An 18120-nucleotide genomic window follows, 5' to 3' on the forward strand; every position below is an offset into this window, starting at 1 on the left:
AGCTCTTTCCAAAGATGCTCAAGAGGATTTAGGTCAGGGCTCATAGAATGCCACTTCAGAATTGTCCAATGTTTTCCTCTTATCCATTCTTAGGTGTTTTTAGCTGTGTGTTTGGGTCATTATCCTGTTGCAAGACTCATGACATGCGACTGAGACCAAGCTTTCTGACACTTGGCAGCACATTTCTCTCTAGAATCCCTTGATAGTCTTGAGATTTCATTGTACCCTGCACAGATTATAGACACCCTGTGCTGGATGCAGCAAAGCAGCCCCAGAATATAACAGAGCCTCCTCCATGTTTCACAGTAGGGACAGTCTTCTTTTCTTGATGTACTTCATTTTTCCGTCTGTGAACATAGAACTGATGTGCCTTGCCAAAAAGTTCAATTTTTGTCTCTTTTGTCCATAGGACATTCTCCCAGAAGCTTTGTGGCTTGTCAACATGTAATTTTGCAAATTCCAGTTTGGCTTTTTTATGATTTTGTTCAACAATGGTGCCCTCCTTGGTCATCTCCAATGAAGTCCACTTTGGCTCACACAACTACAGATGGTGCGATCTGACACTGATGTTCCTTGAGCTTGAAGTTCACCTTTAATCTTTTTAGAAGTTTTTCTGGGCTCTTTTGTTACCATTCGTATTATCCATCTCTTTGATTTGTCATCAATTTTCGTCCTGCAACCACGTACTGGAAGGTTGGCTACAGTCCCATGGAGCTTACATTTCTGAATAATATGTTCCACTGTAGTCACAGGAATATCAAGCTGCTTGGAGATGGTCTTATAACTTTTACCTTTAACATATTTGTCTATAAGTTTCTTTCTACTCTCCTGAGACAACTCTTTCCTTCGCTTCCTCTGGTCCATGTTGAGTGTGATACACACCATGTCACCAAACAGCACAGTGAGTATCTGTAGCCTTCTATACAGGCCACTCACTGATTCCAAGATTGTAGTCACCTGTGATGCTAATTAGTGGACACACCTTGATTTAACATATCCCTTTTGTCACATTATTTGCAGGGGTACCATCATTTCTGTCCAGGCATATTTTGAGTTTTATTTTTTTTTTTTAAATTCTGTGGAATCATGGTTGAAAAGCAATGTCTGACTTTCATTTGTTCATTTTCATAGATTTTTGATTTATTATTGCTTTTGTCAGATTCAAGTTATTTCTGTCACCATTGTGGGTTTTTCTGTCATTAAACAAGGGGTACCAACAATTTTGACCACGTGTGTAGAAAGGAAATAAATTTCATTCACATGAAATCCATACGATTAAATGATCTTAAATGACCTAAGCCCATTTCTGCTTAGCAGTGCATATTAGTGTCTCCTGTTTTTATTATATGTTGTTTGTGGTTTGTATGTATTTTTTCTCATTTTTAATTAGTAATTAATAGCAATATATTTAAATAATGTGGGTCAAAATCCTGCATAATAGGAAAGAAAGTACTAGTGATGATCTGTGCTCCAGAAGAAGCGTGTAAACAAGCGAAACAGCTGTTGTCATTTTTCTGTCTCTATCTGCAAACCTGTGACCGAAATGAAGTTAATTTTACTGAAATTGCCTGTGGTGAATGCTGCTCCTCTTGCTTTCCTCTGAATTTTGATGACTTTTTTAGTATCCTTTTTATCTATTGCAAAATTGTTCCATTGGCTTTAATGTATCAACACTGCAAATAGTCCAAGACAATTGGAATTGCAGAGCAGGCTCCATATACATATACACTGATTATCCATAACATGAAAGACCATGGACAAGTGACTTGAATAACAATATCCTGTGACAATGGCTCCTCTCAGTAGTGGAATATAAGTAGCCTGGAACTATAGGTCCAAAAGAAAGGTCAGTCCATAAAGATGATGTCATGGAAGCAGGAAAGATGGGCCAGCGTAAAGATCTGCGTGGGTCCAGGATTCACTAGAATGACAAGTCTTGTGCGATTTTCCTGGTTAGTACCCACGAAAAGTGGTCCTTAGAAAGATAAATGGTGAACCATCAACAGGGCCATGGGCACCCATGGCTTATTCATCCACCAGGGGAAGGAAGGTTTGACATTTGATCTGATCCCACAGAAGAGCGACTAATGTTGGCTATGATAGAAAGGTGTCAAACCGCCCCGGGCATCACAGCTTACTGTTTTGCTGTAACGTTATTTCTGATCAGTATACATAATTTCTCAACAGGGAATTTTCAGTGGAAAATCAACTTTGGTCTACTCTAGGGTGTACTAGTGATTGTTTGTAATTTGGTGTTATTTCTATATTTATAACAAGTAAGATGAATATTATTGTATGAATGTTCTGGAATTTCTCTCCCCACAGTGTGTTAGTCATAGCCAGACATGTCTGATCACCCCAGCTGTAGACTCTCTTTTTAGAGTTTCACATCTTGTGTTTGCTCCTCAGGTCAGCACAGAAGTCTGGGGACGAACATCTCCAAAGTGCAGAGTCTGAAACTAGATATCAGCATCTGGAGCAACGAAATTGTGCAGGTGCGAGACGTCTCTAGTACGAAGCTGCTGCTTTCCTTGCTAAGATGACCATAGACTATTCCATGCAACATTTCCTGTGAATTGTATAGGTCAATACCTTCATATCAAACAGTCAAAGTCCTAAATCAGAGATTCCATTAAACTCAAATAATGGTAAAACTGAGTTCAGAAATACCACAGATGCTCATTTTTCCCCTTTCTCCACTGCTTTCATCAAAAAACTCACAATAAATATTGCAAACGTGCTCATAGCTTCAGCAGCATATCTACGACATATGTGTAACACATGTACCCCAGATGCCAATGTGAGAGGTTATTATTACCAGTAATGCAGTATAAAGCAAACATCTGAGGAAATCTTCCCTCAATAGTCCGTAAGATCTACATATGATTGGACTACTTCCATCTTTATAATTAAAAATATTTCTTAACTTTTACAGCTATTTATTATCTTGGGGAACGATCGAGCCAATCGCTTCTGGGCAGCACGTGTGCCACCATCAGAGGTTCTTCATCCAGATGACTGTATAGAACAAAGACGGGACTTCATTGCTTATAAGTACCGTGATGGGAAGTACAGAAGTCCTCACCCTCATTACAGCACACAGGAGGAGATACTAAAGGTGAGTCAGAGGTCATCTAGAATGGAATTGAGGAATAGCAAAGGAGACAACACCTCTAGGGGACCAACATCTGAAGCTGGTGGAGCTAGTTATTTTCCTATCTACTGTCAGACTTTATTAAGCTGCCAAAAGACTACCAGGATGCTGTGGTATCATCCCTTTAGACAAGGGATGATACAACCATTTGTTGGACACATTGTCAGAATGAATCACGCCCAAGCTGCTCAAGAAAACTGAAGGGGAACCTGTCAGTGGTTTAAGGCTGCCCACACCACGGCAGCAGGAATGAGAGCCTGACTACACAATTGCCAAGGCGTTTCAGACAAAACATAGTTTAAAGATCCGGCTACCATACACATTTTCACCTCATTGATCTTCTTGATTGATAGGTCTCTTCATGTGAGTACATCGGGAGAGACCTGTCAATCACCTGGAGCAGAGTGGAGAGAAGTCAGCCGGGTCAACCCTAGACTAATCTTGTCTCTCCCTATGGTTCCGAGCCAGATCTTTAAACCCTGGAGTATTTCAGAGAAAACATACCTGGCTGCAATCCTGCAGTCTGGCTCAGGTTCATGCGGTCTGTGGTATTAGCATCATGAATTGCCTGATAGGTTCCCTTTAAAGGGACATTATCATGTAACACCTTTATGACATATTGAAGGTATTTGTAGGTCTGGCTTTTAGTTACCTTTCACAAGAATGAGGGTTGACTTCTCCCTCATTTGGCATTTGAGAAAGGAATGAACTATGTAAGCTGTTTTCTCAAATGAAGGTCTCATTCAGATGTTCGTTTTTCCCTCGTGCGTTAAAGAAATTAGCTGCTGGATGAGATTTTCATCAGTGTTGGGTCAGTGTGTCGGTTTTTACCATCAGTGATTTTCTTAAGGTGTTATCCGAGCGTGCTTGTGTGTGTTCTCCGAGTGTCTTCAACATGCTCGAAAAATATGAGAACCCGCGACTGCATGTCTTGCGGCTGACGCAGGGACTCGAGTATGCTCGGATAACACCTTATCCGAGCACATTTGCTCATCACGAATGACTAACTTTTTCTTTGCTTGACTACTAGACCTAGGACTAGAGACCTCATGATACGGCCTCACGATGAACCGTTAGTACTGCACCAGACATATGGACTTATGGCCAAAACAATAAGGTGTCCTCAGAACTTACTTTAGACTTTGGCTTGACTATAGGATAACGTTTCATACCACTGTTACATTGCAGCAAGTGAACATGGTCAAATATTTTCCCACAAGTATTAACAGGGTAGGGTCACAAGACTAGCATTGCCGATTTTGATAGGATTAAAATTGGACATGTCTCCGATTTTTTTCCGCGGACTAGTCAGTCCGAGGAAAAAATCGGACATGTGCACAGACTCGCTCTCCGAGAAAATTGGTTGTGTGTATGAGCCCTTACTGAGAGGCAAAAAGCCCGAACTAGATGAATGTTTTGCAACTTGCTTCTTGTGGTGCCTTATTGGTCACATGGCAAATGGTAAGGTTTGGCCACACCACCTCTGTCGCTGTCAAAGTGGTCGTATATCCTCTGCCTTAGGGTTCTTTCATATATGCTTAGAAAATTGGCAAGTGCAATGTGAGAAAAAAAATCACATTGTATTAGTACCAATGTTGTTTATTGAGGCAGTGTTTTTCTGCAAGTATTTCATCTCCTGGAATTGGGGTGAGGAAATAAATTGCAGCATTTTGCGTATGGCCACGTAAAACGGCCAAGACTCACCAATACAAATCAATGGGTGTGAGAGAAATATCACACGGCACACGTGCTATGCATGTGCTGTCCGATTTTTGTGCACACATCTCATAGGAAGACCGACATTTAATCCGCCAAATGCAGTAAATACTCGGCACTGCTGCCGGCACTGAACGCTCAGGTCTGAGTGCCGGTGGCAGTGTCGGGTATTGATGTGAGTTTCTCGCATTGCACTCGCACGTGTGTCCCCCAGCCATAGAACGATATCAGTGAGATATGCTTTGCCTGCATATTCTTCTGTCCTTGTATTTAGCCAATAATTAAATGTAAGTCCCACAACGATGCCAGAGTGGAACATCTGGAGGCTGTGATGAGCAGTGACATTAGTAATGTTACCGCTCACCACAGCCACCGGACCATGCTGAGAGAAGCATGACTAATGGGAGTTAGTAATGGTTGTTTCTGATACACGCCTCTCCACTACTAACCCTTGAGCTTGATATCAGCGGACATTACAAAGCTAACAACAACCCCAAAACCATTACCCCAATTGCGAATGAATCAGAGCAATCGGAAAGAGCTGAGGCTAAGCACCAGAATTGGCACATCTAATGGATGCAACATTTCTGGGCACGGATGAGAGATGGTGTTATTAGTCTGGGAAGGGGTCAATATCCATGGCGCTTTCCAGACTATTAATATCAGCCCACAGCTGTCTCCTTAGCCTTTGATGGTTATTAAAAATAGGGAAGACACTATGTCATTTTTTTGTGGTTCCCACATTTTTAATAACCAGTCTAGGCTACGCAGACAGCTGCGGACTGATATTAATAGTCTTGGAAAGTGCATGGATATTGGTCCCTTCCCAGAATAATAACACCAGCTCTCAGGTGTCTGCATTCTCTCAGCTGGTTATTAAAAATAAGGATGACCCCACACCATTTTTTTAAATTAAACATGTGTTTAATAGATTAAATAAGGCTAAACACCCTTTATTGCCACTTGAAAGTCACTAATGAGTGATAGTTTATTATATGTAGGGGGCTTGTGACATTAAATATCTGCAGGATATCTATCTATCCTATTTATTCTATCTATATAAGATTGTTTTACTAGTTTGTGAACTAGCTTGAAATGAAAGAGAATGCCAGTATGTAAAATTTGATGATAAAAATGCATTGCATACGAATTGCATATGCATGCTATACAGATGTCATGGATTCTAGGTGAGTAAAAAATGCACACTCGCATGACATACGGAATTACATATTTATGACACTCGCCTGCGATTTTATATACGCAAATTTGAGCAAACACTTATGGTGGATTCTTCATGTGTCTTCCAGATGCTGTGTACTGCTGTCTCAGGACCTAACCTGCTGAAGACAGTGATGCAGTTTTTCTCTGATGCAGAATCCATTGATGATCCCAATGACAGCTCCACTCTTGTCCTGCAATCAGCTGAGAACTGGAGTGTGAGCACCTACAGTATAAATGGTAAAGGACTTCAGTGCTGCTCTCTCATACAGTATAAATGGTAATGGACTTCAGTGCTGCGCTCTCATACAGTATAAATGCTAGTGACTTCAGTGTTGCGCTCTCATACAGTATAAATGGTAATGGACTTCAGTGCTGCGCTCTAATACAGTATAAATGGTAATGGACTTCAGTGCTGCGCTCTAATACAGTATAAATGCTAGTGACTTCAGTGCTGTGCTCTTGTACAGTATAAATGACGACTTCAGCGCTGCGCTCTCATACAGTATAAATGTTAATGACTTCAGTGCTGTGCTCTCATACAGTGTAAAGTGTAGTGACTTCAGTGCTGCGCTCTCATACAGTATAAATGGTAATGGACTTCAGTGCTGCGCTCTAATACAATATAAATGCTAGTGACTTCAGTGCTGCGCTCTTGTACAGTATAAATGACGACTTCAGCGCTGCACTCTCATACAGAATAAGTGGTAGTTACTTCAGTGCTGCGCTCTCATACAGTATAAATGGTAATGACTTCAGTGCTGCGCTCTCATACAGTATAAATGGTAATGACTTCAGTGCTGTGCTCTCATCTAATATATAATTACCAATAAACTCTGTCACACACTTCCGGCATTTGTGTCGCTTCCACAATGCACCGCGACCGGAAGTACGCCAACCGCCATATTGGAACACCCAAGTTATGGGTATTCCGATATGGCGGCCGGGATTCATATCCCATGCCAAGCCGCACATGCACCGCTCATTGGCTGAGCCGCTTGCCGGCTGAGCCGATGAGCGGTGCCCTGCGGGATTCAAATCCCCCGCCAAGCCACGTGGCTCCGCGCATTGGCGGGGGATTCAAATCCCGCACGGCACGGCTCATTGGCTCAGCCGGTGGGGCGGGGGATTACATACTTAACTGACCAGGAGGAGCGTTGCCACGACGCTTGTCTTCTCACCGGAGACCGGGTCAAGAGTGCGCGGTGTCGGAATCGCGCATGCGCATAGTGCTATCCGGCGCCATTTTATTGAAGACACATTTGCAGTGTGTCTTCAGCAATATGGCGCCCCGGACTGCGCGGTATGGGCATGGGCATAGCGCTATCCGGCTCCATTTTACTGAAGACACATTTGCAGTTTGTCTTCAGCAATATGGAGCCGGACAGCGCGGTATGGGCATACGCGTACTCCTGCGCTACATTCCTCCCCCCACACTCCTCCCCCGGCCTCCGGCAGAATGTGACAACGCTGGAGCACAGGGAAGAAAGGTGTGTATAAATTTTTTTTGTTGTTTTTTGCATGTGTGCAGTTTAATAGGGGTGAGGCGGACCTGTATGGATAGGGGGGTGAGAGGTAGCATGCATACCAGGATAGGGGGTGAGGGGACCATGCATACCAGGTTTGGGGGGGTGAGGGGACCATGCATATCAGGAAAGGGGGTGAGAGGACCGTGCATACCAGGATAGGGGGGGGTGAGGGGTCCATGCATACCAGGATAGGAGGGTTCGGGGACCATGCATACCAGGATAGGAGGGTTCGGGGACCATGCATACCAGGATAGGGGGGTGAGAGGACCATGTATACCAGGATATGGGGATGAGCGGACCATGCATACCAGGAAAGGGGGGTGAGAGGACCATGCATACCAGGATAGGGGGGTGAGGGGACCATGCATACCAGGATAGGGGGGTGAGAGGACCATGCATACCAGGATGGGGGGGTGAGGGGACCATGCATACCAGGATTGGGGGGTGAGGGGACCATGCATACCAGGATAGGGGGATGAGAGGACTATGCATACCAGGATAGGGGGGGTGAGGGGTAGCATGCATACCATGATAGGGGGGTGAGAGGACCATGCATACCAGGATAGGGGGGTGAGAGGACCATGCGTACCAGGATAGGGGGGTGAGAGGGCCATGCATGCATTCAAATCCCACACGGCACCACTCATTGGCTCAGCTGGCGGGGCGGGGGATTTGAATCCCACGCCTCTCATTGGCTGAGCGCCAGGGGAGTTCAGCCAGTGAGCTGTGCCGCGCGGCTTTGGCGGGGGATTCAAATCGCACCGCACTCCTGATGCAATAGCATCGGGCCTATTTCTAGTACAGTATAAATGGTAATGACTTCAGTGCTGCGCTCTCATACAGTATAAATGGTAATGACTTCAGTGCTGCGCTCTCATACAGTACAAGTGGTAATGACTTCAGTGCTGCTCTCTCATACAGTATAAATGGTAATGACTTCAGGCTGCGCTCTCATATAGTATAAATGGTAATGACTTCAGGCTGCGCTCTCATATAGTATAAATCGTAATGACTTCAGGCTGGGCTCTCATACAGTATAAATGGTAATGACTTCAGTGCTGCGCTCTCATACGGTATAAGTGGTAATTACCAGTGCTGCGCTCTCATACAGTATAAATGGTAATGACTTCAGTGCTGCACTCTCATACGGTATAAGTGGTAATGACCAGTGCTGCGCTCTCATACAGTATAAATGGTAATGACTTCAGGCTGCGCTCTCATATAGTATAAATGGTAATGACTTCAGGCTGCACTCTCATACAGTATAAATGGTAATGACTTCAGTGCTGCGCTCTCATACGGTATAAGTGGTAATGACCAGTGCTGCGCACTCATATAGTATAAATGGTAATGACTTCAGGCTGCGTTCTCATATAGTTTAAATGGTAATGACTTCAGTGCAGCGCTCTCATGCAGTATAAATGGTAATGACTTCAGTGCTGCGCTGTCATACGGTATAAGTAGTAATGACTTCAGTGCTGCGCTTTCATACGGTATAAATGATAATGACCAGTGCTGCGCTCTCATACAGTATAAAGGGTAATGACTTCAGTGCTGCGCTCTCATACAGTATAAGTGATAATGACTTCAGTGCTGCGCTCTCATACTGTATAAGTGGTAATGACGTCAGTGCTGCGCTCTCATACAGTATAAATGGTAATGACTTCAGTGCTGCGCTCTCATACAGTATAAGTGATAATGACTTTAGTGCTGTGCTCTCATACGGTATAAGTGGTAATGACTTCAGTGCTGCCCTCTCATGCAGTATAAATGGTAATGACTTCAGTGCTGCGCTCTCATACTGTCATGATCCAGGTCGAGTTTTGCCACCTGTTATCTTTTTCCTGACCTGGTCATGTGTGGGTTAACTTTCTCTGCCTCTCTTTGATGTCTTTTCAGCTGTTCTGGTGTCTTGTCAGTCTTTTCCTCTCTCTCTAGAGAAGAGAGAGGATTCAAAAAGATATAAATAAACTGGAGCAGTGGGCAGCAACTAACAGAATGGTTTTTAACAGGGAAAATGCAAAGTACTACATCTTGGCAATAAAAGTGAAAAAAGCATATGCAAAATGGGAGGAATAGGGCTAAGCAACAGCACATGTGAAAAAGACTTGGGTATACTAATAGATCACAGACTGAATATGAGTCAACAGTGTGATGCAGCAGCAAAAAAGGCAAATGCAATTGTAGGATGTATTAACAGAAGCATACAGTCTAGATCACGTGAAGTCATTATTTCCCTCTACTCCTCTTTGGTCAGACCTCATCTGGAATGCTGTGTCCAGTTTTGGGTGCCACATTTTAAAAAAGACATCAACAAACTGGAACAAGTTCAGAAAAGAGTGACCAGAATGATGACCCGTCTGCAAACCCTGTCTTATGAGGAAAGGTTGCAGGATTTGGGAATGTTTAGCTTGCAGAAGAGAAGACTGAGAGGAGACTTAATAGCTGTCTACAAATATCTCAAGGGCTGTCACATTGTAGAAGGATCATCTTTATTCTCATTTGCAAAAGGAAAGACTAGAAGCAATGGGATGAAACTGAATGGGAGGAGACACAGATTAGATTTAAGAAAAAACTTTTTGACAGTTAGAGTGATCAAAGAGTGGAACAGGCTGCCACGAGAGGTGGTGAGTTCTCCTTCAATAGAAGTCTTCAAACAGAGGCTGGACAGACATCTGTCTGGGATGATTTAGCGAATCCTGCTTTGAGCAGGGGGTTGGACCAGATGGCCCAGGAGGTCCCTTCCAACTCTACGATTCTATGATTCTATTTCCCCTCTCCTCTGCCGGCAGGCTTTGTCAGTTATAGTTCCTGCTTTCGGCTAGAGCGGCTGACCCTGTTACACCCTGATTCGTCCTCTGCCCTGTGCCGCATTCCTGTATCTGTCCTCACCCGGTATCCCACTCTGACTAAATATTTACCCTCCGTTCATTGACCCCCTGATGCTTGACTTCACTTGGATTCTGAGTTGCCTTGTCTCTCGCTTTGGTGTTCCTGCTTCGGACCGGCTCTGACTTCTCGGGTTTGCTTCTAACTTTGTGTACCGTAACTTCCCTTTGTTACCACGTTTAAGACTCCGGCTTGTCTGACTCTTCTCCTGTCATCCAGTGGCTGTGTGGCTGTTCCGCTGTCCACGTGTGTGTGAGTGCTGTCCCCTCTCCACATTATCACCTCCTGGTGGGGGTTGTATGCTTCAGCTCTGCTGCTGAGTGACACATACAGTATAAATTGTAGTGACTTCAGTGCTGTGCTCTCACAGTATAAATGGTAGTGACTTCAGTGCTGCGCTCTTATGCAGTATAAGTGGTAATGACTTTAGTGCTGCGCTTTCATACAGTATAAATGATAATGACTTCAGTGCTGCGCTTTCATACACTATAAATGGTAGTGACTTGAGTGCTGCGCATTCATACAGTATAAATGGTAATGACTTCAGTGCTGCGCTCTCATACAGTATAAGCGGTAGTGACTTTAGTGCTGCGCTCTCATACTGTATAAGTGGTACTGACTTCAGTGCTGCGCTCTCATGTAGTATAAATGGTAATGACTTAAGTGCTGCGCTCTCATACAGTTCAAACGGCAGTTCTTATGACACGATAAGTGTATAAAAGTTCCTGAGACTGCAGATAGTACTTGGGAGTTAATAGCAATAGCACCAACAAAGGCTGGCACCGTGCTTGTCCAGTAAAAGGTCCTGCTGGTAACAGCGGTCTGTCTTCTGCATCAGCGGTCGGTCTCCGGGACCTTCTGCTGAGCCCCTAGTCCATAAGCATATGCGGCCGGAACAAACAAGGACACAGCACTAACAGGGTCCAACTTGAGCGGTCGGGTATAAACTAGCAAGGTAGGCTGTAAACATCTGTCCAGTACCCGGTTTTCTCTATGCGGCATGTGCGCTGTACTCACAGTCACAAAGCGCATGGCACCTCACTCTCTGGCAGTTACCGGGCACACTGAACTTCTCTCTCTGGATTCCCCGCTGGTGTCGGCGGGAGTACATGGGTGCCAGACAACGCAGTCCCAGTGCTCAAGGGACGGAGCACTCTTCTCTCCCTGCTGCGCGCCGCCTGTTCCCACCAAGACTGACTGCTTCCGTGCTCGCTGTCGCTGCAGCCCCTTAGCCACACCCCCTGCTTCCGAGTGCAAAGGTCTGTCCGGTCTCTTACTCTTTCCCCCGGACAATAAATGAGACAGCCCCGACAGTTCCGGACCCGGCACAGGACAGGTACCCATGGCCCGGTTCTCCTCCTTACAACAGTATAAATGGTAATGACTTCAGTGCTGCGCCCTCATACTGTATAAGTGGTAGTGACTTCTGTGCTGGGCTCTCACTTCTCATGAACATTCAGTAAAACGATAATGTCAGAGTAAACTAGTTTTGCTATCTACAAAGTTTCCAGGGGCTTCCTCTTCTGTAAAATGTAAGTCCAACTTTAAGGGCGCAGACAGACAGCCGTATAATTCGTGCGAGGATCATGTCACAGTCCCTGGACTGGCTAACCTGAACTTGACAGCTGAGGAGAAATACAGGCTGTCAGACTCAGGTCAGGCTAGTCCAAGGATTGCGATGCGATCCCCGCAAAAGTTATGACTGTCTGTCTGCCCCCCGAAAGAATATACCAGAGTAGCACTTCTTCTCCAATATGATGCCCACCATTTTTAAGTCTCTGGAAATTAGGACGCTTTTCTGATCACAGCAAACTTAGTTTTTCCAAAATAGCAAAATGATACATCCTTCTAGCCTGCCCGGGGGGCCATTTATGGGAGGGTATACTATGTACTGTATATTATATTATCATCAGACCCTTACTATTTCATACTCATAGAAGGGAAACCAATGCTGCTTGTAAATTCGCCTTTACGTAATTCCTACAAAAACAAGAGCTCATTGTAGTAGTCTATGTGCTGCCAACAATGGGATACCCCTTGGCATGTGACCCACTTGAATACGCCATAGTTGTCACTGCACTAAATCATTTCCATCTGATTCATAAAAAATGACTCATATCCCACATTATTATGAGAAAAAAACATTGCAATAAAGACATAAAATACAAAACATATCCTGCATCACTTCATTGTGGCCATATTTTCCAGAAGAGCTTACAGTGAACTCTAAGGGTCAGATGCATTATAGCATTTGCACATTTTTTTGTTGTCGAGTCTGTTTAAATTTGCACCTCATTCTTTTAATTTACACCTTTTATAAAGTCCTTTTTATGTGTTTGCCCGTTATTTTCCATTTTTGTTCGCCGTTGTGGGTGGGATTTGGTATTTCCATCCAGTTTATTAAATGCAACTTTTTAAAAAGTTGCAAAACTTGTGTGTCAGTATCCTCCAGTTTCCCTCTGGAGTACATTTGAAAGTTATGAGCAAGTTTTAAAACTTTTTAGCAAAACATCTGACTTTTTTGCTTTAAAAAGTTATTAAAAAATAGAAAAGTGACTTAAAAAAAATCAGGCCCTACATTCTGTATTACTTAGGTAGAGTTGTGCACTAATCCACAGCTCTACATACCCAGAGATTTACATTACAGCACTTTTTTTACCATGTAATGTTATCCCACCAGCCGTATTCGAGCTATGTAATCGGTTTCATCCATCACTCAGCGATTGAAGCCATTAGTATTCACTGACCATTAAAAGAGTAGCTCTGCTTCTTCTGGTCTGCTGTGTCGACAGGGAGCGATGGCCGATGTCATGCTGATTGACAGCCAGCTTCCCACACCGGAGAGTCAGCTGTCTATCAGCATGACAGCAGCCGTCACACCCCATCAATAGAGCAGAGCGGAAAATAAACCTCTGCTCTGTCACCTTGACATCATCGGAAACTGCAGAATCGGGTAATCCCTTTAAAACTCCTTAAGTTGGATGACCACGTTAAACATGAGACAAAACATTTAATTTCTGCTTTACTTTTATCGTAGGCACCAAACAATTCCTCTCAAGAGTTACATTTCAAGGGATTTTCCAGAATTAGAAAAACATGGCTAATTTCTTTCACCCCTGAACATAGATTCTGTGCAGGTATTGCACCAAGATCCATTCACTGCAGTGGGGCTAATTTGCAGTACCAGATAAAACCCAAAGTTAGAGGTGGTGCTGTTCTTGAAGTAAAACAGCCATGTTTTTCTATCACTGGACAATTCCTTTAAAGCATCAGTCTTCGTCCCACAATTGCAATGTGCACAGTGTCCCAACTGCTGCAAAAATTGTTCAAAACGTTAAGGGGTTATCCAGAACTATTTGTTTTTTTTTGCTATGGGCTTAAAAACTAATTGGTAGAGAGATGATAACTACCTGACTGTTCTATCCAGCGTCTGCACTGAACGATAATTGACCGCTCCTGCCAGCTATTCAGCTGCTCAACATCAACAGAGCAGCTCCTCCTCTTCCTGGTAGCTCTGTTGACAGGGCATGACTGCTGATGTCATGCTGATTGACAGCTGATTCCCTGCAGTTAAGCAAGGAGGAACTGGCTGTCAATCAGCATGACGTCAGTAGTCACGCCCTATCAATTTAGCAAAGTGGAAAGGAAGTGGCTGCTCTGTTAACATGACTTGAGTAGAAACCACTGAATCGCTATCAGGTGCGGTCTGTTATCCCTCTGTGTTGGCAGAGATCGGTGCTGAGTAAGCAGGCATGTGGTTGGCAATTACCTGCCTATTGGTTTTTAGGTGCATAGAAAAAGAAATTTATCCTGTATAATCCCTTTAAAAGTATTGTCCTCTACTTTGATATTGATATTAATATCAGATCGGTGGCAGTCTGATCCCCGGCCCCCTCACTGATCAGCTGTTTCCCAGTTCCATTGGCGTTCATGTGTACAACTCCATTCAATGTTTAGAGGCCACACCTGGGAAACGAAGTTGACCCCCCATTCACGAAATAAACATGTCGCTATTTTTCCTTCTATAGTGGAAGGATTGTCGCTGGATGACTACAATCACGGCAGAGTCTACGATGAGATCATGCAGCCTGTGGTGCACTCTGGGTACTTGAACAAGGCCGCCGTTGTGGGCAAAACATTCACATTGAAGAAGATGAAGGATGGTAAAGATCTTTGCGTGTTTTCTATACTGTAAATCCAATATATGGAAAATAATGAGAAATTTCCCAACTCACATCTGGTATAAAGGAGTTCACCAAGACTCAACATTTAGAATATCTCAGTTTAATAAATCAGGTCTAACAAACTCAGAAGAAGTACTATGGTACAATACGCTGTAATTGTAGCGCAACACTGCTGTTTGTGTAGCGGGATGGCATTGTAGAATGGTTGGCGTCTTAACAAGTATAGCAAGGCGCAGAACAAATCTTCATTTATAGCCTTCTCCATACAGTAGAAGACCACAATAGAGTAAGCACATGCAATCCACTTTCCCCTTTATGGACTGAAGTCTTCCACCAAATACTGATTATAACCTTTCTAGATGAGCTAAAAATTGGCGAATGATCATTCATACGATTATTGACGCAGGGATTTGAGCAAAAAAATAATTGCTATCTGCATCTAAAAATGGAATGATCTGCTGATCCTATGCACTCTAAATGGGGCTAGAAGGACCGTATTAGGATCCTTGTGTTCCTACTAATATTTGTCCATACACTGGCCGGTAAGCGAGTGCCAAGTGACTTGAATATTGTCATCCAGCGTCTGGAATTGGCCAGTGTAAATAGATGATTAAAGGTATGTGCACACAGAGTTTAATGAGGAGTCTTAGGAAGCAGGTCCACCCCAAAAATTGCCTGAAAAATGACACAAAAACCGTTTGAAAGACTTATCCTGTTAATTTCGAATTTAAATCTACTTTGCGGTTCGCATGTTCTGTCTTTAGATTGATTATTTTTTACAATCCAGGCTTTAAAAAACGCATAGTAGGAAAAAAAGGAAGTGGGTGTCAATTCATTGAAGCTGCCCCGCTCCTTATTGAATCTACTCCAAAATAGGCACAGTCCAATTCAAAGGCTGCAAATTTGGGAAACAAATCCTTCAAAATGGTTCTGCAAACAAAAAACTCCTCTGAAAAGGCCCCATAGAAGGAGCACTTCTACTAGAAAACTCATCATTTTATGCCCTTCCAAAAACAAACTTTGACCCCGATTCAGTAAAGTTTTTATGCCAGAAATAAGGCAAGTTGGCAGAGAGTACCAATGGAGGATTGCATCAGTGCAATGGCAGAGGTGACAGATTCCCTTTAATAGCTCTGATTAACAGAGCTGTGCTCAGACACAAATGAAGCAAAACCAAAATCAACAAACAATAAGATAAAAGGGTACTATATATTGTAATAAAGTGCAAGTGCCCAATAGTGCTAGTGCAAGAAAGTAAAGGTTAGATCTTAGGTTGCAAAAATCTTACCCGTCCCCTTTAGTGATGAGTGAGTATACTTGTTACTCAAGATTTCCCGAGCATGCTCAGGTGGTCTCCGAGTATTTGGTTGTGCTCAGAGATTTAGTTTCTGTCACCGTAGCTGCATGATTTGCGGCTGCTAGCCAGCCTGAATACATGTGTGGAATGCCTGTTTGTTAGGAAATCCCCACATGTATTCAAGCTGTCCAGCAGCCGCAAATCATGCAGTGACGGCGACAGAAACTAAATCTCCGAGCACGCCAAAATACTAGGAGATCACCCGAGCATGCTCGGGAAATCTCGAGTAACGAGCATACTCGCTCATCACTAGTCCCCTCGTCAGGACTGGCATCAACAGCGCTGATCTTGTTGAATCATGGTCTCTGTGTCCACAAAGCCTAACACCACACCTCTCCCAGAAAGGGGGTGTTACTGCACATAGATCCCAATGTATGTGCCATTTATAGACTTTGAAAAGGTGCGACCAGGAGGACCCGTGACCAAAGCATAAAAAATTATCAACGCACAGGGCGGATTTACTGCACCCATAAAGGTCTGTTTGGTGATGCTCTTTAAAGATGTTAGTTATATGCAAAATGCTTTTTTTTTTGCACCTAGAATTTCACAAGCAGTGGTGTGTCCTGGAGCGATCACTTATATTTTATGAAAATGACAAGAGCTCAGAACAAATTGGAAGAATTAATCCATGTGAAGTTGTCTGTCTGGGGGTGAATAGGACTGACGCACTGCACAGCCCAACAGCTGTAGAAAGGTAGGAATCAGTGTCCTCACATACTGACTGTGGACTGGGTCACCTTAGTGAACCTTCCTTAATAAGTTACAGACTTTAAAGAGAGATTTTGGCAACATTTATCATTATGTCACCAATGGTCCTTAGCACGCTAAAATACTCGGAGGACACCTGAGCACGCTCGGAAAAACCCGAGCAACGAGTATACTCGCTCATCACTACTATCGCCCAAGTTTGTACCAGGATTCTTCAATCCTCAAACCCCGGTAGCCCACAAATGTTTCTAAGCGCTTACCCATAATTTGTCAAGATAGGACACGCGCCACGCCGCCGCCGCACGTTTCGCTTATGCTTCTTCAAGGCGCGGTGAATGCTTTGTGTGCCGGGTTGAGGTATAAATACCATTAACCCCAGGTGTCCATAAGTTGGGCGCATGTATCCGGAAGTACACGCCGGAAATTACATCACTTCCAGCAAGATCCAACAATGCTGCATGCCAGAGACACCAAAATGACGTCACTGACACATACACGTCTTCCCCCAGCGCCATCAGCAATGCTCCGGAACGTAATAAACCGGAGACATGCGCACAAAGGACCCACAGCGGTGTGAGCGAATAAAACATGTTCAATTTGCCACATGGAATAGTATTGCGTACAGTGAAGCATATAACAGTATAATAAGGGCAAAACAGTACCATCCAGTATATCCATACATTACTGCACTGAAAACAGATATATCACTTCTGCCTCAAATATAATCATATAAGTGACATGAATTGACATAAAAATAACGTGACAGTGACATTACATAATACAGAACTATATATATATATATATATATATATAGACAGATTAATACAAAATAAACATACAACATATATAAATTACATCAAATATAAGTGTCTATATATGCATAATTAGCAAAAAAAGCAAAAACATGATTTCACTAGCATCAAAGTGGCTCCTATTACCACTAACAAAGAGTGAAGGACACGTTCATTCTCGGGATGGCCCAAAGGATCTTTCACAGTTCACCCCATCAGGTTGATAATGAAGGACATGTTCCTTTATAAAAGCTAAAGATAATATGAAAATAAAAAATATAAAATTAGTAAACATCCTATCTTGACAAATTATGGGTAAGCGCGTATAAACATTTATGGGCTATGGGGGATTGAGGATTGAAGAATCCTAGTACACACTTGGGCGATTACATGTGTGTTATACTGTACTTCCCCCACTTACTCTTACTTAGTATTGGCACGCTGACATTTTAATTGTATGTATATTTGAACTTTGGAGGACACCAGAGCCACTTTCTACCTGATCCTAATGCTTGATGCAACTTTGTCTAGTTTTATATCAAATAAATTTATACCTTTGAATTAAATAATGTGT

The 18120-nt window shown here is 43.3% G+C and overlaps 1 protein-coding gene across 2 annotated transcripts in view; it reads left to right on the plus strand.

The window, feature by feature from the left end:
* The window catches only part of ARAP3 (ArfGAP with RhoGAP domain, ankyrin repeat and PH domain 3), a 238723-nt gene that overhangs the window by 173974 nt on the left and 46629 nt on the right, over positions 1-18120 (plus strand). For both annotated transcript variants that reach the window (XM_073568037.1, XM_073568036.1), the window contains exons 12-16: positions 2410-2495; positions 2936-3118; positions 6178-6328; positions 14535-14669; positions 16588-16741. In XM_073568037.1, coding sequence (XP_073424138.1) covers positions 2410-2495; positions 2936-3118; positions 6178-6328; positions 14535-14669; positions 16588-16741 — 709 coding nt within the window. The remainder of the gene's footprint in view (positions 1-2409; positions 2496-2935; positions 3119-6177; positions 6329-14534; positions 14670-16587; positions 16742-18120) is intronic.

Source organism: Dendrobates tinctorius, unplaced genomic scaffold (assembly GCF_039654945.1).
Source record: "Dendrobates tinctorius isolate UK_male_01 unplaced genomic scaffold, ASM3965494v1 ptg000020l, whole genome shotgun sequence".
Taxonomy (NCBI): Eukaryota; Metazoa; Chordata; class Amphibia; order Anura; family Dendrobatidae; genus Dendrobates; species Dendrobates tinctorius.